At 40.6% G+C, this 22,497-nt stretch overlaps 1 protein-coding gene across 3 annotated transcripts in view; it reads left to right on the top strand.

Moving 5' to 3' along the window:
- The window catches only part of LOC139440507 (uncharacterized), a 168,047-nt gene extending 145,756 nt beyond the window's left edge, over positions 1-22,291 (top strand). The window contains exons 4-10 of one of the 3 annotated variants that reach the window (XR_011650736.1): positions 5,597-5,952; positions 7,895-7,997; positions 16,011-16,071; positions 17,122-17,259; positions 18,050-18,151; positions 20,592-20,900; positions 21,949-22,291. Coding sequence is in view for 1 of the 3 variants with exons in the window: in XM_071220195.1 (XP_071076296.1) it covers positions 5,597-5,729 (133 nt within the window). In the remaining 2 variants the exon portion in view is untranslated. Of the gene's footprint in view, positions 1-5,596; positions 10,395-16,010; positions 16,072-17,121; positions 17,260-18,049; positions 18,152-20,591; positions 20,901-21,948 lie in introns of those variants that run through there. The other 2 variants (XR_011650735.1, XM_071220195.1) reach the window with 2 other exon arrangements.
- The last annotated feature ends 206 nt before the right edge of the window (positions 22,292-22,497 follow it).

Genomic DNA, 22,497 nt, shown 5'->3' with positions numbered 1-22,497 from the left:
ACATGTTTGAATGTCCTAAATACTGCATGACTTAATGTACATGATGGATATATTATCTTTCTCATTTATTCCTTAATTTCCCATGAGCTCAGAGTCCCCAAAAATGGCATTCATTCATGTGTGTCAACAGCATGAAACATTGTCCCCTACAAAGGAGACGACTTGGCCTTGCCCTAGGGAGAAAGCCCGAAGGTAGTGTGACTTCGCGGGGTCACGTGGCCAGAAACCTGGTTGCCCTCCTTGTGATACCGCTAACCTGGCCTCACCCTCTTTCAATGCTCTTTAGGTGTAATCAGGGCGATTATTTATATACAGTGTAATTGAACTACATTTCCTCCAGCTGTGTCAAAGCTTAATTTCAACCTGTTTTCCTTATCTTAGCCCCTGCTCTGCCTTTTCCTCCCAAGTCCTGTTTTTCATTTCAAAGTCAGCTTGAGTCTTCTTGTTGAAACAATCTTGAGAAAGTGAAATGCGACTTACCACCTGCCTGGCCTTACTTGCCTGTGATGTAACATTGCTTCCACTTGGAGCCAAGAGAAATGCTCTCCCCCTCCCCTACCCCTTCCTCCTTCCCTCCATCTCTGTCCAGGGATCTTAAAAGCTCACTTATTGGTAAAAGCATCGCAATGATATCTATACTTTCTTTAAAAATAGATGTTGAGAGGGCCTATGTTTTTCTCTGTCTTTTTCAAATGCGGGTGTTTTTAGTGAGCCTTTCTTGTCAATACTGCACAGCCTTGATCAAATAGCACTTGAAATCTTCTCGAAGACCTACAGGATTAAGAGAGATTCCGGCCTGTTAGAATGGGTAATAAGAGGTTTCACCCACCCTCCTCATTCCTATAAATATCTTGTGAAAGAGAAGGGGACCCTGGCTCAGCAGAGACGTGGGGGTGGGGGGGCATGGAAGCGCGGGGCTGCCGCTTCCATGGAGGACAAGATGAGCTGGCCTTCTATGGGTAATGCAGATGTGCTGATCGCCCCAGAACAGTCCGCTGGCTCTGAAGAGCCTGTCAAAGCCACCCCAGCAGTCTCTCTGCTGTCCCTTTGATATTTAGAATTGAGAAGGCTGAGGTGAACCCAGTCCAATTAAGCATGTGGTGCTTTAATCAAATAATGATTAAGGGCAAGCAAAGACAAAAATAGTACCTTTACTGATTTCTGGGAGATAATTAAATCAGACTTGCTGCACAGAGACAGAAAGGATATTATAAGTTTATAAAAAGAGAAGACCTTAAATTCTGCAACATTAAGTTAATGCTCAGTGTCAACAAAACAAAGAAATCCCCTCATTGCCGGGTGACATGGTGGAACCAGGATAGCTAGTACCCATTAAAGGAGATCACAAAAAGTGAAATATTCTTAGTGATTTGAGCCTAACAAACTATACATGCCTTGAATTGTTAGATGAGAGGCTATTTTAACGTGCTGCGTAACATACAGAATTTCTAGACGGAGGAGACTCCTTTGCTACTAGAGTTCTCACCGCACAACCCTGTTGTCAACTTTAATTGATATTCCATGAAAGGTATTACTAAAATTGCAGAACATGCCAGTAGGTCTGGAAATATATATGTTCTGTGTTTATATCTGTGTCTATGTCTATATCTAGAGTCTGACAAAGATGCTTTCGCAGCTCCTGTCATTCCTCTGGGGAGAGCTCATGGCAGCTTTCCTGCCAGAAAACAGCTTCCCCGGATCCTCTTTACTCATTGATCAACAGAATGTGTCTACCCCTGTATACTAGATGCCTAGAATGTAAAGAAATATATTTAATATGTGCTTTTACTCGGTGTTGATTTCATAAGTAACTGCAATAGTTAGGATCTTTGGTTGCAGGCCACAGAAAATGACTTTGGGCAATTTATGAAGAAGGGAATTTCTCAGAAATTTACTAGGAGCTCAGCAAATCAGCTGACAGGCTGGGAACTGGGCTTGGTAGTAGTCCTTACCTAAGGCCACTCTGGAGGGCTGGGAATGTTTCCAGACCAGGAACAGTCATGTCAGGGCACCATAGTCAGGAAACACGAGATTCCAACAGCTCCTTCCATCCTAGCATCTCTTACATAAGGTGCAAATCCTGGAAGACAGCAGCCGATTCCCTGGGCTCCCGATCTTCTGGGAAAGGATGAGGAAAGCTGGTCTATTTGATGCTCATGGTGGGTGCAGGCACCGGAGTTACTGTTCCACCAAGATAACACAATAGAAAATAAGTCAATTTCCAAAAGAAATTTTGGGAATTTGTGTCTTATAGAAAGGAGAAGTGGGTTCTAAGCTGCCAAAAATATTAAACACACATGCACACAACTATCTATTGCAATAGTGCGTGTTTACATTTGATTTAAGTTATGTGTATTCGCATTGTGTGTATACAGAGATCTATTCCATTCTTAATAGTATCTTGCATTCATAGTGCTTAATGAATCCTTCACAATCAAAGTTTTACAGATGTGATGTAGGCTTGAAAGGCCATGAAACACTTCTTTAATGATTCTCTTCTGGAAAGAATTTCCCCTGTTCTGAATGGTTTCTTCTTTAGGGTCTAGCAGAGAAGGAATGGGGGTAAAGCACTGAATCAAAACACATGTATTGATTTATGGGGTGCTTCAGTAGTGACTCAGGGATGAACAGATTATTAATCTGATAATTGCTGGAGAGTTGGGGGGACATGCACAGAAGAGAGTGGCTGAAACGATAGCAGGACCATCGGGTTTATGACGTCCGTGGGAAGGGGACAGGAATGTGAGGGGGTAAGTTCCTGTTGGGCACCAGACGCATGACACAGAGCCAGTAGTTTGAGAGAAAAAGCAGAATGAACATGAAATAATCCAGGGCACATCATTTTTAAGACTGAAAATTATCAGATTTTATACTTGACCATCATATCGTTTGTCTTGATATTATTTATAGAAGTTAGGTGTTATTTAGCTGTATGTATGGTTAAACATCTTAATCACAATCAATAGAGACCCTAAATTTTTACTTAATTAAAAGTAGGGTGATCCATTATTTTAAGTTTACTTACAAATATAATTAAGAGGCCTAACTTGTTTCCCCCACTGGCTACTATTAAAGTAAGTTATAGTAATTTGGAAACAGTGTGACAGCTGTAATCACAAAAACCAATTCAAAGTTATTACATTTTGAATTCTTATTTTATGTTAGTGCTTTGATCTATAGTTACTGATATACATTTTCTGCAGACAAAGTGCTTTCGGTAAAAGAACGGGCATTTCAAACCTACTAGTGGAGCTAAATGTTACTTAATTGAATGGACCAAAAGAAATGTATGTTTCTTTATGTAATTTCCTTTTTTAAATTGAGGTATAATTGACATATAATATTATGTTAGTTTCAAGTGTACAACATAATTATTTGATTATTTTATGTATTGTGAAATGATCACAATAAATCTAGTTAACATTCGTCACCATACATAGTTACAAAAAAAAGTTATTTCCCTTTAAATCCACCCAGTCCAGTTGTGGGTTTTGTCACTATTCTTTCATGATGGTATTCAGCTGTGATTGGTCTTTTTTTTTTCACCCATAGCTCTCCAATGGTGGATATTAATTTATTATCTCTGAGGTTCACTATACATACAGGAGTTGTCAAAAGTAGGTTTACAGCTGTGGATATGTGAAACAGAGTTAATTCTTGTATTATTATTTATTAGTTACTGTATTATTTATTTACATTACACCTGTAAACCTACTCTGGCTCTCCTCTGTATGAGAATTACAGGTGGTTTATCCTGTAGGCTACCTTTTGCTTTATTGACACGGTGCTGGAGAGCTTGTCTACCATTTAGAAACTAAAACTGGAATCAAATGGTGTTGTATTTGGTCTCCAGGGTGAACTTAAATGATCCCACATTACTAGAATTTTCTTAATGAAAGAATCTTTAGCTGTGGCATCAACATATTTTGTGTAGAAGCAGCAATGCATATATAGAAATGCGAGAATCTCAAGCAAAATGTTAAATAAGGGTCTTTCATATGGGACTTGGAGAAGGTCTGATAGAGAAAATGATGGACAGAAGTAGGTCATGAGAGAGCCTGCATTAGAGAAAGATAAGGTGGGATGCTATGCCTTACGGAGAGTTGGGCTGAGCTTTTATTTCTTTTTTCTGAGTTTTCTTCTATCATCCCACCTCCTCTGTGCTCTCTCCCACACCTCCCAAATCCCTCAGAAACCTTTGTCTGTGGGGGTGGCTGTTATAGCTGGGCTTAAAAGGCTTTTCTTCTATTATTCTTACAAAATCTCCCTGGAGTAGGCTAATATTATCACCATTTTACAGATGAAGGAACATATGTCAGTAGCCCACAATTATAAAGAAAATGGCAAAGCAGAGATTAGAAAATTGTTTTGTGCTTAGTTACTTAAAAAAGATTCACCATTTTCATGTGATTAATCCCAGAGTAAGTGGTGTGAAGAGTCAGAAATATCTGAAAAATTTCAGAAGGGAAAAGGCATCTCCCACCAAGGATTTTTTCTTTCTTTCTTTCTTTTTTAATACAAAAATTGTAAGGGAAAACTCCCAGTGATCTCAAAAAATAAGGAAGAAAAAAATTGTGACCACCCCCAACATTTTTAACCCGGATGACAGTGAAACACCGGGTGCTTCCTTGACACCCAGTGTATTAGCAGGTCCATGTACTTGCTGGGAGTATGCATCTGCAGTCAGGTTGCTGCAGGAACGAGCGGAAGGGTGTGTTACCAGCAGATAACAATACGGCCCAGCGGTGTTTGAGCATAATCAGCACCCCATGATGGTGTCTTTCCCCCTGTCAGGTCACTGGGGCCGAGATCAGAGTTGGCTGCTAGACGGTTGCTGGTCCCATGTCCTTCAGGACACATGTTTTCAGTCTTCTTAGAATTCTTCTTCCCTTTGACTGTTCCTTTTGCCTGTGTCACTTGTCAAAATCTGAGGCAAGTAAAAGCAGGAGTTAATTTCGTAGTAGAAGGTTTCAGAGGTGAAGAACTACAGTAAACCCTGGAGAAAACTAAAATAAACACTTCATGGGGTGTACTGAATCAATGGTTGATATATTTCCTATTTTAACTCCATTTGGCACTCGAGTGAGCTTGGTCAGGTCACAGGTGTCCAAGCCCCAGTGGCCTCATTTGTACAACAGCTCATCTTCCTGGTCTTGACAGGATGCCCTGAAGAATAACTGAGTGCCATACACAGTGGAGGCTGGATCTACATTGAATACTTTGGTCTAAACTGTGATTATAACCCAGATCTTTCAGACAAGGTCTGAATTCCGTCTTTTGGAGTTACGCATGAGATTTATCTGCCTAAATAACAATGTAGAAATGTGTAGAAAGAGCGCCTCAGCATTTGGAACTCAGATCTGTGGTTTTCCTAGCAGGTTATCTGCTTCAGTCTCTCCCAGTCTGTGGGACTGCCACAAACTCATTCAATAGTAGTATCTCAGGCTCTCTGTAAGAGCATCACTCACCCACCTAGGGCTTAATGAAGTGAAAGTTTTAGCGCTTAGAAAGTAAGCAGGTGTTAAAAAAGTACAAAATGTACTATCATTTTGTGAAGGTTAATAGGCTTTTTCTATTTCTGTTTTTTCCTCCCTAGCATTGCCATCTACCATGAGGCTGCTTCTTCGGATGAGGCAGAGATTGAAATCTCACACCAGCATGATCAATTAGATGATGTGGACCAGAAACACGTGCTACCTGAACTTGACCCACAGGGAAGGAAGGACTGAATGGAGAAGATGGAACACAGAGAGGCTCCAAGGCAGAGGACATCAGCAGAGTGTAGTTTAAATAGACACAAGGCTGTATAATGTTGTCTCATGACAAAAAGAACATTCTCATGATAAATGTTTATTATGATGTATAGTGGTTCATTTGTTTGCTCAGTTCTGAGTGACTACATAATGAATATAAATGTCTTTACCAAAAGAAATATGATAGAAAAAGAAGCAGGTAAGTTTTTCAAAAAAACTTTCAATTTTGTGTCATTTAACTTGCTTAACAAAAGTGACAAAGAGAAAGTTAGATGCAAAATATATGCAGGCTGGGAGATATTCTGGGAAGAAGACAGTAGGAGAAAGGACTAAGTGGGGAAACCATAGCCATCTTCCTCTGTTTGTCATGGAAAGAAAAATTAGACATATTTTGGGGGAGGGGGGTATGGACTTCTTGACTAAGTGTAAGCAGTGGCTTCCCGATACTTGGAACTTGGCAACTTGCCCCATCTCCATTGCCAAATCAGCGAAACCACGGAGGGGTTCCTGCATTCAACCAGATGACCTCAGTCACGCCCTCATATGCCCACTCTGGAGCTTTAAATGACCTTGAAGAGGTCGAAAATGGTTTGGAAGATTCTTCAGGAGCAGAACTGATGGACTTTGGAGCTGCATAGGCCTTGATAGAAGTAGTCCTCCTTAGCAGCATATATGTACATTGTAGGCCTGGGATTGGTTGCTGGTCTGTGTCAATTACGGGCAGCTGGTGTTAGCGAAGGGATTTATTGAATTAGTCATGCCTAGTAACAATGACATGAAGTGTTTCTCCCTGGATTATTAGCTAATAGCTTTTATGGTTACTCTTTCAGTTTTATATTTATTTTTCTTATCCATTCAAGCACAGCTTCATGTAATAGCGGGTGGTTGGGAATCTGCTTCCCAAAATAGGCCACCATTTTTTCTTTCTCAAATCCATTTGGTTGTTTCTATTTGTGGAGTGCAATTATGAGACATCACAATTTTTCATAGCTGTGGAAAACTGGCAGAAGGCTCAGAGGAAAGCCATGGAAACGATAAAGAACTAGGAAAATGAAAGACTAACGTGTTTCCTGGAGAAGGTTGGGGACAGCAATGACACTTGCTTGCATGCCACTTTTCCTGGCACACCTGCTCCCATACATACATGTGGTCAGCTTATATCGAACCAACTGTAGCCTTTAAGTTCATGGAGGCTAATGTAGAGGATATTTTCTATTGCGAGATGGGCCTGAGCTTCAAGATGGTCACATAGTAGATACTCTCCAAATAACAAATATTGATTGGATTAAATTGAATTCAGTGAAGGTTTTAATATAAGCCACATGCTGATAGTGAAGATCATTAAACTTTAAAATGTGGCTTCTTTACTTGAGAACATCTTTTTGAATTGGATAGTTAATTATCTGTTTAGAATAAAAGTAGAGGAATAATTCTGAGTACTTCAGAAGGCTGAATACAGTTCTTGATTTCGCTTGTGTGCTTGGCTTGTGGGTAAACAAATGACTAAATCCCTCACTCGGGGATGAAATAACACTTACACACAAGATGACTAGTTCAAAAGAATCTTTTGTATTTGAAACCTTGATTTTCTTCTGATCACAAAGTATATGATAGGCCTAGTTCAGCACTACCAAGTCTCCTGATAAAAATGACCACACGCATTCCTGAGAGTGCCCAACATGTACTGCAAACTTATTGTAGTCCCTGGGAGCATTACTCAGGAGAAGAGAGAGAATAAAAATCTGACTTTTCTTAAACATGTAATTGCACAGAGGGTATGTTGTTCCAGAACAAATAGTGCTACTAAGAATTAATAAATTTAAGCTGGAGTATGATTATAATTATACTGTTGGAGAAAGTTTCTGTTCATTTTCTGGCTGATAAGTACTAGGGTAGACATTTGGTCCCCTCTCCCACATCCATTATTTCACTGATCCTGCCAGAAAGTTTAAGGGACATTGGCCCAAATTATACCTCCGTGTATACAGGGGTGGGAAAAAGTAGGTTTATAGTTGTTCGTATGGAAAATAATACAATAATTAATAAATAACAATACATGATTAAACTGTGTTTTGGGTACTCACAACTGTAAACCCACTTTTGCCTACCACTGTATAATCAGGTGGTTCCAATTGGTTTAGGTCTTATCAGCATGTCCCTGACCACGTGGGAGGAACATATGACACAGTGAGCCTGATGAGAAAGCGAATTTCAGAAGAGACCTTCTTTCCTCTGGATGGTGTGGTGAGTAGATGCAAAGGCTGATGCTGCTGCAGCCATTCTGCTACTCGGTGGGAAAGCCCAGATCCTCTGGAGATGAAGCTGACTGCCTCTCTCTTCTTTAGTTTCCTCATCTTTAGAATGGAGATGATACTAGCACCCTCTTCAAGCTTTTTTGTGTGTGTGTGAAATTAAATGATTTAACTGATGTAAGATATTCATAAGAGTAAACACTCAATAAATGATACTTTTTATGAGTAGTTATAGTATATTTCTTCTACTTTAACAAAAAAGCATCATCATTTTTATCCCTGGAATCAATACAATACTTTTTTAGCTATTTGGTTAATTGTATTTAATTCCTTAAATTATTATTTTTTCTCCTGTTGGCTCTACACTCCCGTGATCTCTACAAAATCTTCATTAATTTTTAGGCTTCCAGCACTACCTTGTCCCTATCAGCATTTACATAACGAAGACTTGGAGAGCGATCTCTGAGAGCTGTCTCTGCGCTTCCCATTCCTCCAAAATACCTGATCCTTCCTCTCGAACATGCAGCTCTGCAGAGAAGGAAGAGTTGAGCGTGAGACGAAAGAGCTGTGGTGCTGTTTCCCAGCAGCGCCCACAGATTGGACGTTTCCAAATGACAACTAACCTGGGGCATCTGTCGAGCTCAGTTAAGAGTCTGAGCTACTGGAGATTGCATGGGCCGGTGTCTGGGAGGCCGAAAGCTGCACACACAAAGGCTTTTGTGCTGCTCCTGCATCCCAGGAATGGTTCTCCCTTTAACATCCGTGTTCATTTGCTTATTGTTTGAAAGAGTACCAGAGACAGAGAATAATGGTTAGAAACAGTCCTAGAATATGTAAATGATGAATTTGTTTGAAAACAACTATTCCATTTTGGTAAGGAATTTGACAAGTTTTGGGTTAAATTTGACAGAACAATGACATCTGATATGTACAGATATTCTTGTACTTTGGGAGAGATGATAGGAACCCTGCAGAGATAAGTGCATTTAAATCAAAAGGGGTCTAAAACATACCATATTTTGCCATATATAACACACACCCATGTTTTGTGTGCATTATACATGGGATTATTATACCCACGGTATGTAATCATTATGCCCCTGTATAATGCACATCTTTGTTTTTCCCTCAAAAATTTGGGCAAAAAAGTGCACATTATACATGGCAAAACACGGTAGGTTACCTGTGGGCAGAGGAGTGGGATGGCAGAGGGTGCCACTTGAAAGTGAAGTTCCATATTTTTACTCTATGTTCACCTGTATGGCTTGAATTGTAGTTTACAGTGAATTTATGCATTACTTGTGTAATGTTAAGAAATTAATTTAAAAATGTCAATAATTTCATTTAAGTTAAGGGTTATATTTTCTACAGCTAGTTGTTCAGATCAGATTATTGTAATCATTTCAGGGGCTTATACATGAATTACCTGATAATTAAGGTGAATTCAGACTCTATTAAACTTAATTAATTTATTTATTTTTTGCCTTTGCTAGTGTGGCTCAATGGATTGAGCACTGGATTGCAAACCAAAGAGTCACTGGTTCAATTCCCAGTCAGGGCACAAGCCTAAGTTTTGGGCCAGGTGCCCATTAAGGGATGCATGAGAAGCAACCACACATTGATGTTTCTCTCCCTCTCTTTCTCCCTCCCTTCCCCTTGGAAATAAGTAAATAAAACCTTTTAAAAAACCCCTTAATTTTGGAGTGTACAGCTAACTCCTTTTTTATGTTTGAGACATTACATAATTTAATATTTTTAAAAATGCACCTTGCCTATTGACTTTACAAGCCCTCCCCTGCCCCCCGTTTTCAATACTGTGGAAATTTGGGCTATATTTACATCCTCAATGAATATTTTGCTTGAGAGAGTTGTTCTGGGATAAAGAAGCATGTTGGATCTCCTGGATATTTATGACTCTTGGCTTTTGCCACTTCCTGTTGAATGAGAACCATTTGCCTTGCGAATGGAATATTGCATTAACTTCACACTCATGGTGATTAGAACTGTCTGCTGTAGTTTGATCTGGCAGCTCATGAAAAGTAGAAGTTTCAAGTAAGGTGGGACTTTGGGGTCAACCAGCCCAGCCTTTCAGTTCATATATGGGGAGATGCTGGCCTGGGATGCTCGGAGGGATCTTCCAGGGTCTCTGCATTGCTGACAGGGGCAGGATGGAGATAGAAGCCAGTTTTTCTGGCTCATTCTGCTTCCTGACACATGATGTGCCACTGAGGAGTCACCCAGAAGTCAGCCTGCTTGCTTCATTTGCATTCTGGATGCTGGAAACAAATTTGAACCATGTGGGACTTGGGGAGTCCAGATGACAGATGAAGTTAGTGGAGTAGAATGTACTATAAATAAACAATAAAACTCAGGTTTAAACTGAGGAATACTTTCCATCTATGTAGCAGTTTGAAAAGATTATTTTTTTCACTTATAAAAATAACAAATATTCAATTTAGTAAGTTTTTGAATGCATAAAGAAGAAAATTAAAAATATTAATTGCATTGTCAAGAAATGATCAAGATTAATATTTTGGAGTTACACACATACATAGACATTTATAAATTCAATTCAGATCATATTGCTTACATACATTTTTATTCTTTTTTCCATTTAACATTAATATATGATGAGCACTTTCCTCTGTCATTGAATGTTCTGCAAAAAATATGATCATTAAAGGATTAAACAATATTCTTACATTGTTCTTTTTGACTTTTATTGTTTTAAGTGACAAACCATCAGGAGTGGTTGATGATGTAAAATAAATACGGATTTAAAAGACAGGGGTGTTAAGGTTCAGACCTATGATCTGAGACGTCAGCATGGAATGGGCAGGGACAACAGCAGTTGAAATCTGTCAGTCCTCTGCAAGCAGCAACATGAGGTCATTTAGAGGCAGGTGACAGAAAGTCAATTTAAGGACAAATGCTTAAGACAATGCAACAGGTTTTGGGTTTTTTTTTTGAGATTTTATTTATTTATTTTTAGAGGGGGGTAGGGTAGGGGAGAGAGTGGGAGGGAAACATCAATGTGTGGTTGCCTCTTGAGCACCTCCTACTGGGTACCTGGCCTGCATCTCAGTCATGTTCCCTGGCCAGGAATCGAACAGGTGACCCTTTGGTTCACAATCTACTGAGCCACACCAGCCAGGGCATACAATGCACTAGTTTCTATTTTGTCCTCTCCATCGGCACAAACTTATAATACAAAGCATTATTTAGGTCACAGACTGGTCACTATGGGCCACCCAGAGATAAAGGCCTCGTCTTGTGGGTGGAAGTGACTGAGATGTGTAACTGACTCCAGGACTCAGGCGCCTATGATCCAGCCTCCTTTGTCTCCCAACAACACACAGCCTTGAGACCATGTCACTGCTTATTACCTTTCTGCCAGAACAAGGGCAGTTCAAGGAGGAAGAGGTGAAATTCAAAACAGCCCACTTTGTTCCATGTTAACCAATTTTGCTAAAAGGTGTGATGAAGAATGAGGTAAAGTATTTGAAGTGCTTGCCTTCATTTACTTCGTGTGTTGCCTGTTGCCGTAGATAATTCAGAGCTTGCAGAGTAGCAGGTGCCCACATAACCTCAAAGAGGAAAGTCAAATCCAGCAGCAAGGCTGGTTCATCATTCGGGGCTCTAAAGCGGCTTAACCGATTAGAGGGGCCCCACTTCCGACAAGTGCTACCTGGGGGAATGGGGCTGGGCCGTAGATGAAACCAGCCTCTCTCTAGGGTGCTGGGCTAATAATGCCTTTCCTTTCCTCTTTCCCCATTCCCACAGATTTCCAGTATATTGATCACTAAAGAAGTTAATTATACCCGTGTTCTAATGACTTAAGCAGAATTCAGGTAGAGAGCAAAGCACTCTGGGTGAAAAGAGAGTGTATGTAATGATTCCAGGAAACATTCCCAAGTCCGATAAACAGGAGGTAGAGAGAGCAGTAAAGATGCAGGGGCATTTTGTTTTCTTGGTGTTTCCACTGTGGGTTGGGCTGGTGATGAGTCTGCTACTGGCAGGGTATGCTTCCTCCTATGTAGAAATGCCAGATTTGTAGCTCTTGGTGGGGGATGAGCTGGGAATGTCTGCCTGCATGAAATGCTAATGAACATCTCACACATGACAGCAATGAGATGTATCCTTATTTTACTATTTTGGGCAGATTCTGACTTTACAAAGTCTAGGTCTTCATGGAACAGTGACAAGATACTTCTAGCAGACCCCTTCTCCTCTAAATCTGTCCCCCAAATGCTCCTGTCTTTGTGCTGAGCCTGTGTGTGTGTCTCTGATTTGAACCGAGTTCCCTGTGTATCCCTGTGTATCCCTGCATCCTACCATGCCTGTGTCCCCATCCCTGGGTAAGTCTAGCTTCAGCAAAGGAAATATTGAACCTCTATCTTAGATCAATCCAGACATTTATTCTTGGATGGAAATGAGGACCATTAAAGCCAGGTTGCATTTGTTTATTATTTTAACGAGTTGGGGGTGGGATAGGGCATGAATAGGAAGTTGAATTGCTGATGGGCTGTGGAGTAAATGCTTGTTCAGGATGCGCAGATTCTGAGGTTTACTGCAGGTTCTGTGTCTTTGTTCTGTTCCATCTTCTCCCAGTCTCCTCATTCATCTCCTGAGGGACCTGAAAGACTCTAGTGTTTGGTATTAAAGTTGCTATCCAAAAGTCCATGGCTGCAAAATATGCCAGCCAAAGGCCCTTTGATCACTCACTTACCCAGGAAAAGTTGTGTTTCCTCTCTGTTCCTCCTAGTTTCTGTCATAGAGGAAGGAAAGAGAAAGATGCCACAATTTATTCCCTTGAGAATATGCTCTGTCTTCTGTAGGCCTGATCTCAGAAGAGCTTGAAGTTGCAAACTTGGAGGAATTATAAGTACTAAGAAAGACAACTTGGAAAGCTTCTTAATTTTTCTGAAAGAGCTTCAATATTTAGAGAAAAAAATAAATTAGCCTTTGTGGTTGGAATAGCAAAAGCCAAGAAAGTTTTACTGACTGTGATGAAAGTGTAAAGAATACAGATTGGGTTGGCGTTCATTGGCCCAACCCAGGGATACCAGGCAGGAGCTGTGAGAAGTAGGATGTACTTCTCACAGAAGAATAAGGATATGAAATGCAAATGGATTCAGAAAGGCTTAGATAAATAACAGTAATAGATTATAAAGAAAGTTATGGTGCCTGAAGTGTGCATTTCCACCTTTGTTTTTAATATTCTAAATATTATTTTTAACTAATTTAAAAAGAAAATTCTTTTAATAATTTGGAAAACATAAGAAGGAAGAAGAAAGTTAAAATGAACTATAATCATATTGGACAGACTTTCTAACATTTCGATATTTGCCTTTATTTTTTCCACACTATTGAAAAATTATCCTACCTAGTTGTGACTGTTTGCAATTTTGTACTCTGCTTTTGTATTTTTACATAAGCTCAGAGTGTGTCCTCTGTCTTTGTTTTAAATATGTTAGGATGCCATTGACTTTAGGACACATTATTTCATACACTGTGAGGAAAGAACAAAAATGTTTCCAATTAAGCTGGGACAGAAAACCTGAATGGTCACCTTCCATGTCACGTTTGTTGGTCAGGCCAGGGTCTCAGTGCTTCGCCATTTCTTCCATCTAGCCAGGGATCTGTCAACTCTTTTGCCTTTAGTTGTACTGTTTGGCCTCAAGGAGATGTTTGTTTTGTGTATCCCCCAGAGAACGAAATGTAACATAGCTTCATCTGCTTGGCTTCCATAAAGCACTTACATGATTTGTTGCTTTGAAACAGTAGCGATCCTTCTTTCTATAATGAATAATTGCTGCTGTCAGTCAAGCATTTACCTGCTGCTGCTCTGTTTCCATGCCTTTTTGTGTACATAGCAACTTTCCATCTCAATGCCAAATCCCAGCGTCAGCTTTTGAAGACATTTTAAATAGAAGTGAAATGAACATGTACAGCACCACCAATGTACGTTAATTCAATTGAGGTAACAGCAATGACAACTACTCTGTGACTACTGTGTGGCCGAGGGGGCAATAAGATGCCAGCTACTATAGGGCACGTTCCAATCTCAGAGATGTTAAAATGTGGGAAAATGGTGAGTCTTAGCATCGATAGGTGCATTTGAATTTAATTAACCATTTTGTTATTCTGGATCTTTTATTTATAAAAAATAAATACTTGTAAAAAACAAGCTTTTCAATCTTATAATAATGATTCTTGCATGCGTGACTTGATTTGGGATAGATTTGGAGAAGTCAAATTTTTCAGTCCAAGAACATAAACATTTTAAATGTTTTTTGATACGTATTTCCAAATAGCTTCACAGAAAGGTAGCTGCAGTTATGTAGTCTTATGAACAATGCTATTTCAGCTCCCTGAGCCTGATTTATGGAAGAAAACTTTAGCAGGCAGTGTGCAGGACGGCACCAAAGAGCCCAAGGTGGCACCAAGGGGATGGCACGCGGCCTTGTGGTTATGTTCTACAAGATCGCAGCTGTCCCCTTGCTGAATATGAACCCTGTATTCAGCCACTGTGCTGGGGAGACACCCAACAGCCTGTGGAGAGGCCTGCATAGGGAGGAATGCACAGGCACTGGGCCTGACACTGAGAAGCAACTTGTGAGTAAGCCACCTTGGCAGATGGTCCTTTTGTCCCATTCCAGTTTTCAGGTGACTGTAATGTCTTACAAAAAACTATGGCAAGACTGTTTCTGGGTTCTATGAAGAAGGAGGAAAGTCTACATTAAATCTGGGTTGGTGTCCTGTAATATTACATTCCTCTGTCACCATGCATGCATTATCTTATATTTTGAATAGTGCTTTTAAAAATAATACACACTCCTGCCCTGGCTGATGTGGCCCAGTTGGTTGGAGCGTTCATCCTGTGGACCAAAATATCACAGATTTAGTTCCTGCTCAAAGCACACACCCAGGTTGCAGGTTCGATCCCCTGTCAGGGTACGTACGAGAAGGCAACTAATCGCTATTTCTCTCTCACATAGATGTTTCTCTCTCTCCCGCCACCTCTCACTCTCTCTCCCCCACCCCCTTTTCCTTTTCTCTCTAAATACAATGAAAAAATGTGCTTGGGTGAGGATTTAAAATTAATAATAATAATAATATACACATTTATTTTTGCTGTCTAATATTTCCATTTTCCTTGGGTTGCTATGTCTGACCTGTGTGACTTTGGGTCTTTGCCTTGTAGTTGCTCAATGTGGGTGGGATCCAAATGTATGTGAAACTGAGTGTTGTTAGAAGTTGAGAGTTCAACAGAAAACAGGAGGGTCCAATATCTGTGCATTATGGATGAAGATCACAGTAGCAATTTGATTCAATTCAAGAGATACTTATTGATTGTTAACTCAGCACATGCTAGATAATTTGAGTAAAGTGGTCACTAACACTGACGGTCCTCCTGCCCTGGTGGAACTTACAATCAAGGGGCAGCATAACTCATCCCACATTTCCTGAAACACACCCTCATCCTCTATTACAAAATGCAGGTATTTAAAGTGTTCATAGGGTGGTGAACTTGCAAGAGGACTGTACAATGTTTCACTGGGAGAAGGAGTTTCTCTCTCTCTCACACAGTTTCTTAGAATTCATGGACTCATTTTTTCACTTATACTCTTTTTTTTTTTTTTTATAACTCTATGGCATGTCTGGCCCTGTGGGTTGGAAACTCCTCATTAGCTCCCATGATATCCAGCTGGACAACATGTCACCTGTCTTCTTTAGGGACTCCCAGGGCCCCAGAGTTCCATGTCTCCTCCCAGGAATGGAAACACTGTGTTAGAGTCTTCTTCCTCTTCGGTTCCTTCTGTCTGGATGTCCTCCTGGCCACCCTCATAGTTGGTGTGATGTAGTGGACCATTGCGGGAATTCAGAAACTGGGAATCATAAGAACTAGGTCTGAGTCAGGTTCTTCCACTTCCTAGCTGTGTGTCATCTTAGGAACATGGCTTAAGTTTTCCTAGTCATCATCCTTTTCATGTTTTCACAGCACACGTGATGGAGACACTATGAAGCCCATTTTTACACATGAGAAAACAGAAGTTTAGAAGGTGAGTTAATTTTCCCAAGAGCCAGGGTTCTAATATGTGAAGTGTGACTTTAGCTTCCATACCGAAGGACTCCTTTATGTTGATTTTTAAAAGCTGAACATTATTTTCGGTGCATAGAAAACCTGCAATAAAATATAGCTATTATTATGGCTGCTGTGGCTCAGAGCCAAGATAATGAAAGTATTTATTTACCAAAGGTGGAAACAAAATGTCCGTAGTAGACCTGGGCTAGAGTTATTTTGAAGTAGAGGATCATTCTCCTTCTACCCCTGACCCCGACCACATGGAAGGCTAACCTTGATTAGAGTGGAAAATGTCATTTGTAATTGAAAGATCTAATTTTTGTAATTCTATTTCTGCTGTAATGAAGAATTACACTTTTGACATTTTGAGTTAATGTTCTCGAGAGCCCTGGATTGACATGTGTGGCACTAGGGGCCTGAGCCCAAGAGCTGAGATGTGAAAAGGGGTCCTCAATCAAGGAATTATGGGTCCTGTTAAAGGTTAAAGTTAAGGAAAAGATTCACAGTGAGTGCTTTTTGAGGCATTTAAAACTGTTTGTATTCTACATGCACAAAATAGGACAAAACTGTATATAGGTTTTCATATATGGCCACATTAGAACAATTCTTGCCTAATGATGCACTTTGATCTCTTTGGATCCATGTGGAGAAATGCAGTTTAATTTCCTTATCATTTCCTCCCCTATCTTGTTAACATTTCAAGGGTTAATCTTCTGTTAACACATCTTCTCAGAGTGCTCTTGTTTTTCACTAACAAGGTGAAGTTTTTAAATCCACCATACAAAGATATTGTCCTCATTTGTTGCTTTGTTGCATTAGGTGGGGGACTGGTATTGTTCAAATGTCATGTTTAAGAAAGTCTGTTCCTGTCTTTCCCATTCCATTCCACCCTGCCTCCACCAACATCCCCCAAGTTTCTGTTGCATCTGAAATAGTCTCCAAGTTCCTGGAGAGGATTTAAAAAAAATCATTTTATGGCAAAAATTGGAAAAATTACTGCAATAATATTTTTTCTTTTTTGGAACAGAGACTCGAACCTCTGTGTCATTTTGACCCAAATCATGTTGCTCGCATAGACAAACAGGGCTGCAACTCTCCCGTGAACACGTCCACCTCGACAGTCCCTGGGGAGGGCGAGACCTTGTGATATTATTACCAGCAAAAGGTGCGTCCTGTTGATTTTCCACAGAACTGTGGAAATTCAATTCAATTCAACTGATATCTGTTAATGACCCCATTTAAAAACCGATTTTTAAAAACCCACAACAGTTAAAGATAAATGTGTCCAGGGGCTGCTGGCGACACTTGACTGTGGTTTTGCAAATTTGCACCAGCATCCTGACAGGATTCCAAAGCATGCACGGACACAGAAAAATAAGAGATATAAGCCAAAATATCTCTCTCTTCGAAGGAAGAAGAAAACTCATCGCGTCGTCCTCATATAAACACTTAAAACCATGCGTGTTTTGTTTCTAGGTTACACGTCAGTTCTTCCGAGATGAGAAAAGTCAGACTTAAGGCCTGGGACCTAATTGGAATCATTTACTGTTCACGACTTAGCTGTTTTTGTTTTTCTTCAGAGATCACTACTCTTCAAGTTTAACTAACAACAATAAAAAAGAGCCTTTCCTTTAATTTTGCACCACTGTAAATGAGAATGAACTGTGGATTTTGTCAAAAAGGAAGAAGTGAATCTAGAAATTTGTCTACGACACCCTGCTCACCTGGAATGTGGCTAGGTTCAGCCCATCGCCATCCAAGATTTTTTTTGCTAAACACATTTCGACAAATGAACAAATTGAAATATTTTATTTGGGGTGGGAAGGGACTTGTGAAGAAACTGCCAAGTTGTGACTCTTAGTGTGTGTTTGTTGAAAACTGTAAGAGCCAAGAAAGGGAGAGTCAGTTGGGACCTAAGGATATATAATTAGATCACTGTGCTTTGTGCCATACAGGTGGCTGAAGACTAACAGAATGCATTTTCATCTCCGCTGTGATGCTGTTCGTGATGGCGACAATTCACGTGGTACAGAAGTTAACCTGTCTTGTGGGAAAAGGTAAAGATTTCTGTTTCTGTTACTGAATCACAGTTCGTTCAAACTCCCTTTGCAGCGCGTTATCCCTGCTGGAGAACTCTATCAGAAATCCCCTATAATCTGTGTGTGTAGACAGGCGTTAAAGTACCATGGAGTTATTAATGATGAGGGAAATGGAAGATTAACTTCTTTCTTCAAAACCGAAAGGCATCTCAGAACAAATCTTTCGGTTTTACCCAAGTATGAGGGTCTGGAGAATGTCCTATTTGAATATACAGGTGTTTTTATGGGGCTCTTAAATCTTTGTCTTACACTGTAGTTTCCTCCCATATGTTTATTGTCAACGAACAGCTTAGACCTGATGGGCTGCGTGGAAATGTTTCGTAAAGCTGCAGCCCTTCCTTTCCAACAACTGCTTCTTTTGTTGAGCTCAAACTTCTTCTCAAAGAGAGTATACGTTATTATGTTTCTTAAAGCCTACAAAACAGGGCCAGTAAGGGTACCTCTTACATGACATAAAAGGGGGTTAAGTTAGAATTAGATTCTCTTATTGTGATTAAAATTGTGACACACACACACACACACACACTAAAATGGACGCAACACAAACATCCCTGTGCTTTGGGAAGATCACTCCGGCCACAGTGAGGGAAGTGAGGGAAGAGCAGAGCCAGGGAGACCAGATTGAGAGTGTTACGACAGCCCCTGGAGGAAAGAGTAATGACGTAAATTAAGGTTGTAGGAGGGGAATGGAGAGACAGAACAGAATTCAAGGATGTTTTGGGAAACAGATTTATTGGAAGGGTGTAGTGAAGGGGTAAGGAGATTTCTTATGGCCGAAAGTATCTTTCTTAGATAGATAGTAACTGAATTAAGTGGGGCAGGGAAAGCAGAAGAAACGTGCCACGATGACGTTTTGACATGACATGCCTTTCATACGTGCATGTGATTCAGTCAGGAGTTGAGTTGGAAAGAGAAGTCTGCAGTGAAGATGTAGAATTAGTCATCTCCATTTATGTGACAGTTGAGAGGGTGTGGTTTGAGGAGAGAAGGGAGGGGAGGTAGGAAAATGAGAAAACCCAAACATGAGAGGGTGGGTAGAGGAAGAGGAGGCTGGGAAGGAGTGTCTGAGATGGGAGTGAAGGATGCTTAAGATGCCACACCCACCGCCTGCGGAATGGTTGAGCTAATGGGCTGTGGTTGGCTCTAGAAAAGTAGATCCTTTCGCAGATAAAATAGTGTGTCTTTTTGATTTTTTAAAATATGGACTATTTAGTCTTTGTTGCTCCTGAGAGTGCTGAGGAACTTTGTGGAAGTCAATTCTACTTTCGTTTATGGAATATCTTTCAAAGGATAAAAAACACACAAATAAGATGTAACTACCACAATGCACTTTTAGCTGCCTCCCCATTAAAGACAGCCTTACTGACTGTCAGCTAGGAACTACATACCGATTGGAGGGGGCTGGGTGGGGACACTGGATGATTTCTAAGGGTCTCTGAAATCTTGGAGTCCATAAAAAGTCTGACTTTTTATGAAAGTGTTTTGCAAAATTTTAGCTCAGCTTCAAGGGGACAGTCCCACGCCACAGTGATGGAGAACCTACGCTCAGTAAAGCCACAGTATCTCCCCAGACGGGAACACTTTAGTCTTCCTTTCCCTATGTTGTAACAATCAGGCTTAGACATTACATGAATTAGCCGTGCAAGGAAAGATCAGACAACTTTTCCTGTACTGTTATCCTATTTGTATTTGAAAATAAGGAGGTATGTTTATAGTTGTATGTCAAATGATCAGTGTTGTTTTTCCAGGAAACTTATAATCCTTCATAACACAAATTTGTTATTGTGATAACCCCACATCAGACCTACAAATATCTCAGAAAGGTTTACTCTTTTTGTGGTACTATAATGCCATATCTGCTGTACCCGAAGAAGAATGAGACAGGAAGATCCATTGTTCGTAGGGAATCCTTGAGAATACTTTCAATAGAAGTAACCGAATGTATTGGTCACATTTGATCCTCTCATAGACAGGGAGGTGTGGCTGGGTGAGGAAGAATATGACTTATTTTATAGAAACACATCTCTGATGGGCTACGTAGACTGAAGTTAGTGTGTCAGGATTAGAACTAGAGTAAGCTTGACTAGAAGTTGGGTTGTTCATATAATTTCTCCTTCTCGGTTACACAGACTTTATTATACTAAATTACAATTTGCATCATTCAAATGCAAATGAATTATCAAAAGCCCTGTGTGGGCTTCATGTAATTTATTTTGGGCAAAAGCTGTTCAATGTTTTACATATTTGAAAGAATTCAGTGATGCAGCTCATTCCAGGAAAAAAAAAAAAAAAGAAGTGAATTTGAAAGTGCTCTTCTTATTGGAAGGGATGTTGTAATCATTGGAAATTCACATCTGGTTTTATTTTGCTGACTGTCTCTCCCCTTGGCTTCCCTAAGGTTTATGTGGCCTATGAGATTCAACGTACTTTACCTGACTTGCCCTTGTTTCTCAGAGTCTAAATAGTCCCAGACTTATGACCCCAATTCAATATTGACTGTAGAAGAAAGGAACACAAAGGAAAATTTGAAAAGCATAACAAGCTATCAATGTCATCATGGAAATGTGGAAATTCATTCAATAGTAACACTTAATCTTTGGCCCTTACGAACCAATCTCGCAGCCGACGGAACTGCTCATAACACAGGACACTTCATAAGTCACCGAACTTCCCTTGGCAGTTTATTTTAACATCTTTGCTCCAGAAGGTAAGAGAATATTCCCCCAGCCTTTTAATGTTCTCCAGCTGTTCACTGGTAAAGAACTCGACATGAGGCTTATAGGGAGAGAATTGCACTTGGTTTAAATTCTACAACAGACTCTGGGAAAGGCCTGCCTCTGTTTAGCCTCTGCTCTCACTAAAGACGTCTTTTCTCATCAGCCGTGACACTGCTTCACTGCATTTCGGTGGGGATCCCGTGGCCATAGTTCAGGTTTCTTCGTGAATAGTAGTAATTCGTGTGCGTGAGCTTCTGTGCCCATCTTTTTCTGGCCCGGTTCTTCCAGATGGGGAACATGGTGCAGTTCTGGACAGGTCCCGTGGAACATCAGTCCTGCAGCGTGTTTCATAATAAAAAGGGTACATGGGACAAATCAGTTGGAAAATGAATTTAGAGCTTAGAATTAGAGACAACATAGTAAAGGGTCTGGGACATCCTGCGGTAAAGAGTCCCTATGTATCTCTGTTGGACGCAGTAGTAGAGTGCGGTGTGTAAGGGCCCCAGCTTTGAACACAGATAGACTTGGATTCGAATCTCAGGCTCACTATTAGCTGTAACAGCTGGACAAGCTACTTCCCTGTTCAGTGGGAATCCTCAGTGTGCCGTGTGTGTGAGGGGAAGTATGAATCCCACCCCACAGGCTCATGGTGGAGAGCAAATACGGTCATGCATGCAAACGTTGGCAGGGTCCCAGCATCAGAGTCGGCACTCAGCTACTCATTTTTAGTATAATACCCTTATCCTATTTGACTGCATGACTCTTCCGGGCCACACACATGAACTCCTCTTCTAAGGAAAGCTGATGGGAAATGCTGGGTCTGGTATATTGATACCCCTATCAACACTTTTAAAGAACTGAGCTAATCCCGGTCATATCACGTGAATTCTTCGTTTCGCTAGTGGATACTTCTCTCCCAGTGTTGTTTCATAGATGAAATGTACTGAACTTTTGGTGAATAATGTGAAATCGACTTTGAAATCGAATACACAAGGGTTGTTATAAACAAGGCCTATTTTCTGTCTTGAATATCAACAGCTAAGTTCTAAGATGTAAATCTCTAGAACGAAGCTCTACGAGGGTGAGTGAGAAAGAAGGGAAACGTGTTTTCTCATGTGAAGCAGTTAATGAAGAATTTGAAGATCCGTGGGAGGAGGATTGCAGCCAAGTCGTCTTGTAGAACAGAGATGAGGTGACAAGGCTGAATATTAATAAGCCTCTAGCAGGTAATTAGTTCTTAAGCCCCAGCGAAATGTAGGGAAGGTTTGTGTTCCACTCCCATAACTGCCCCTGTTTGCTTTCTTTTCTCCCTCTGAGGTGCCTCCTGTCCTTTTCTTAATTCCTGCTCACCCTGGACACCTTGCTCAGATAAAACCTTGTGGAAACCTGCCCTTAGCTAAACTTTTGAAAGGATCTCATCATCAATTCACGTGAAGGTGTAAAACAGGGTTTCTCAGCCTCTGCTCTCTCGGCATCTCGGGCTGGACAGTTCTTTACTGTGGGGAGTGGTCCTGTGCGTGGTAGGATGTGGAACCGAATCTTCGGCCTCTACTCAGTACTCACCAGATGCCGATGGCACTCTGCGCA

This window comes from Desmodus rotundus, chromosome 13, assembly GCF_022682495.2.
Source record: "Desmodus rotundus isolate HL8 chromosome 13, HLdesRot8A.1, whole genome shotgun sequence".
In the NCBI taxonomy this organism is placed as follows: domain Eukaryota; kingdom Metazoa; phylum Chordata; class Mammalia; order Chiroptera; family Phyllostomidae; genus Desmodus; species Desmodus rotundus.
The sequence above is the reverse complement of the archived record's forward strand: the minus strand, read 5'-3'. Positions and strand labels throughout refer to the sequence as shown.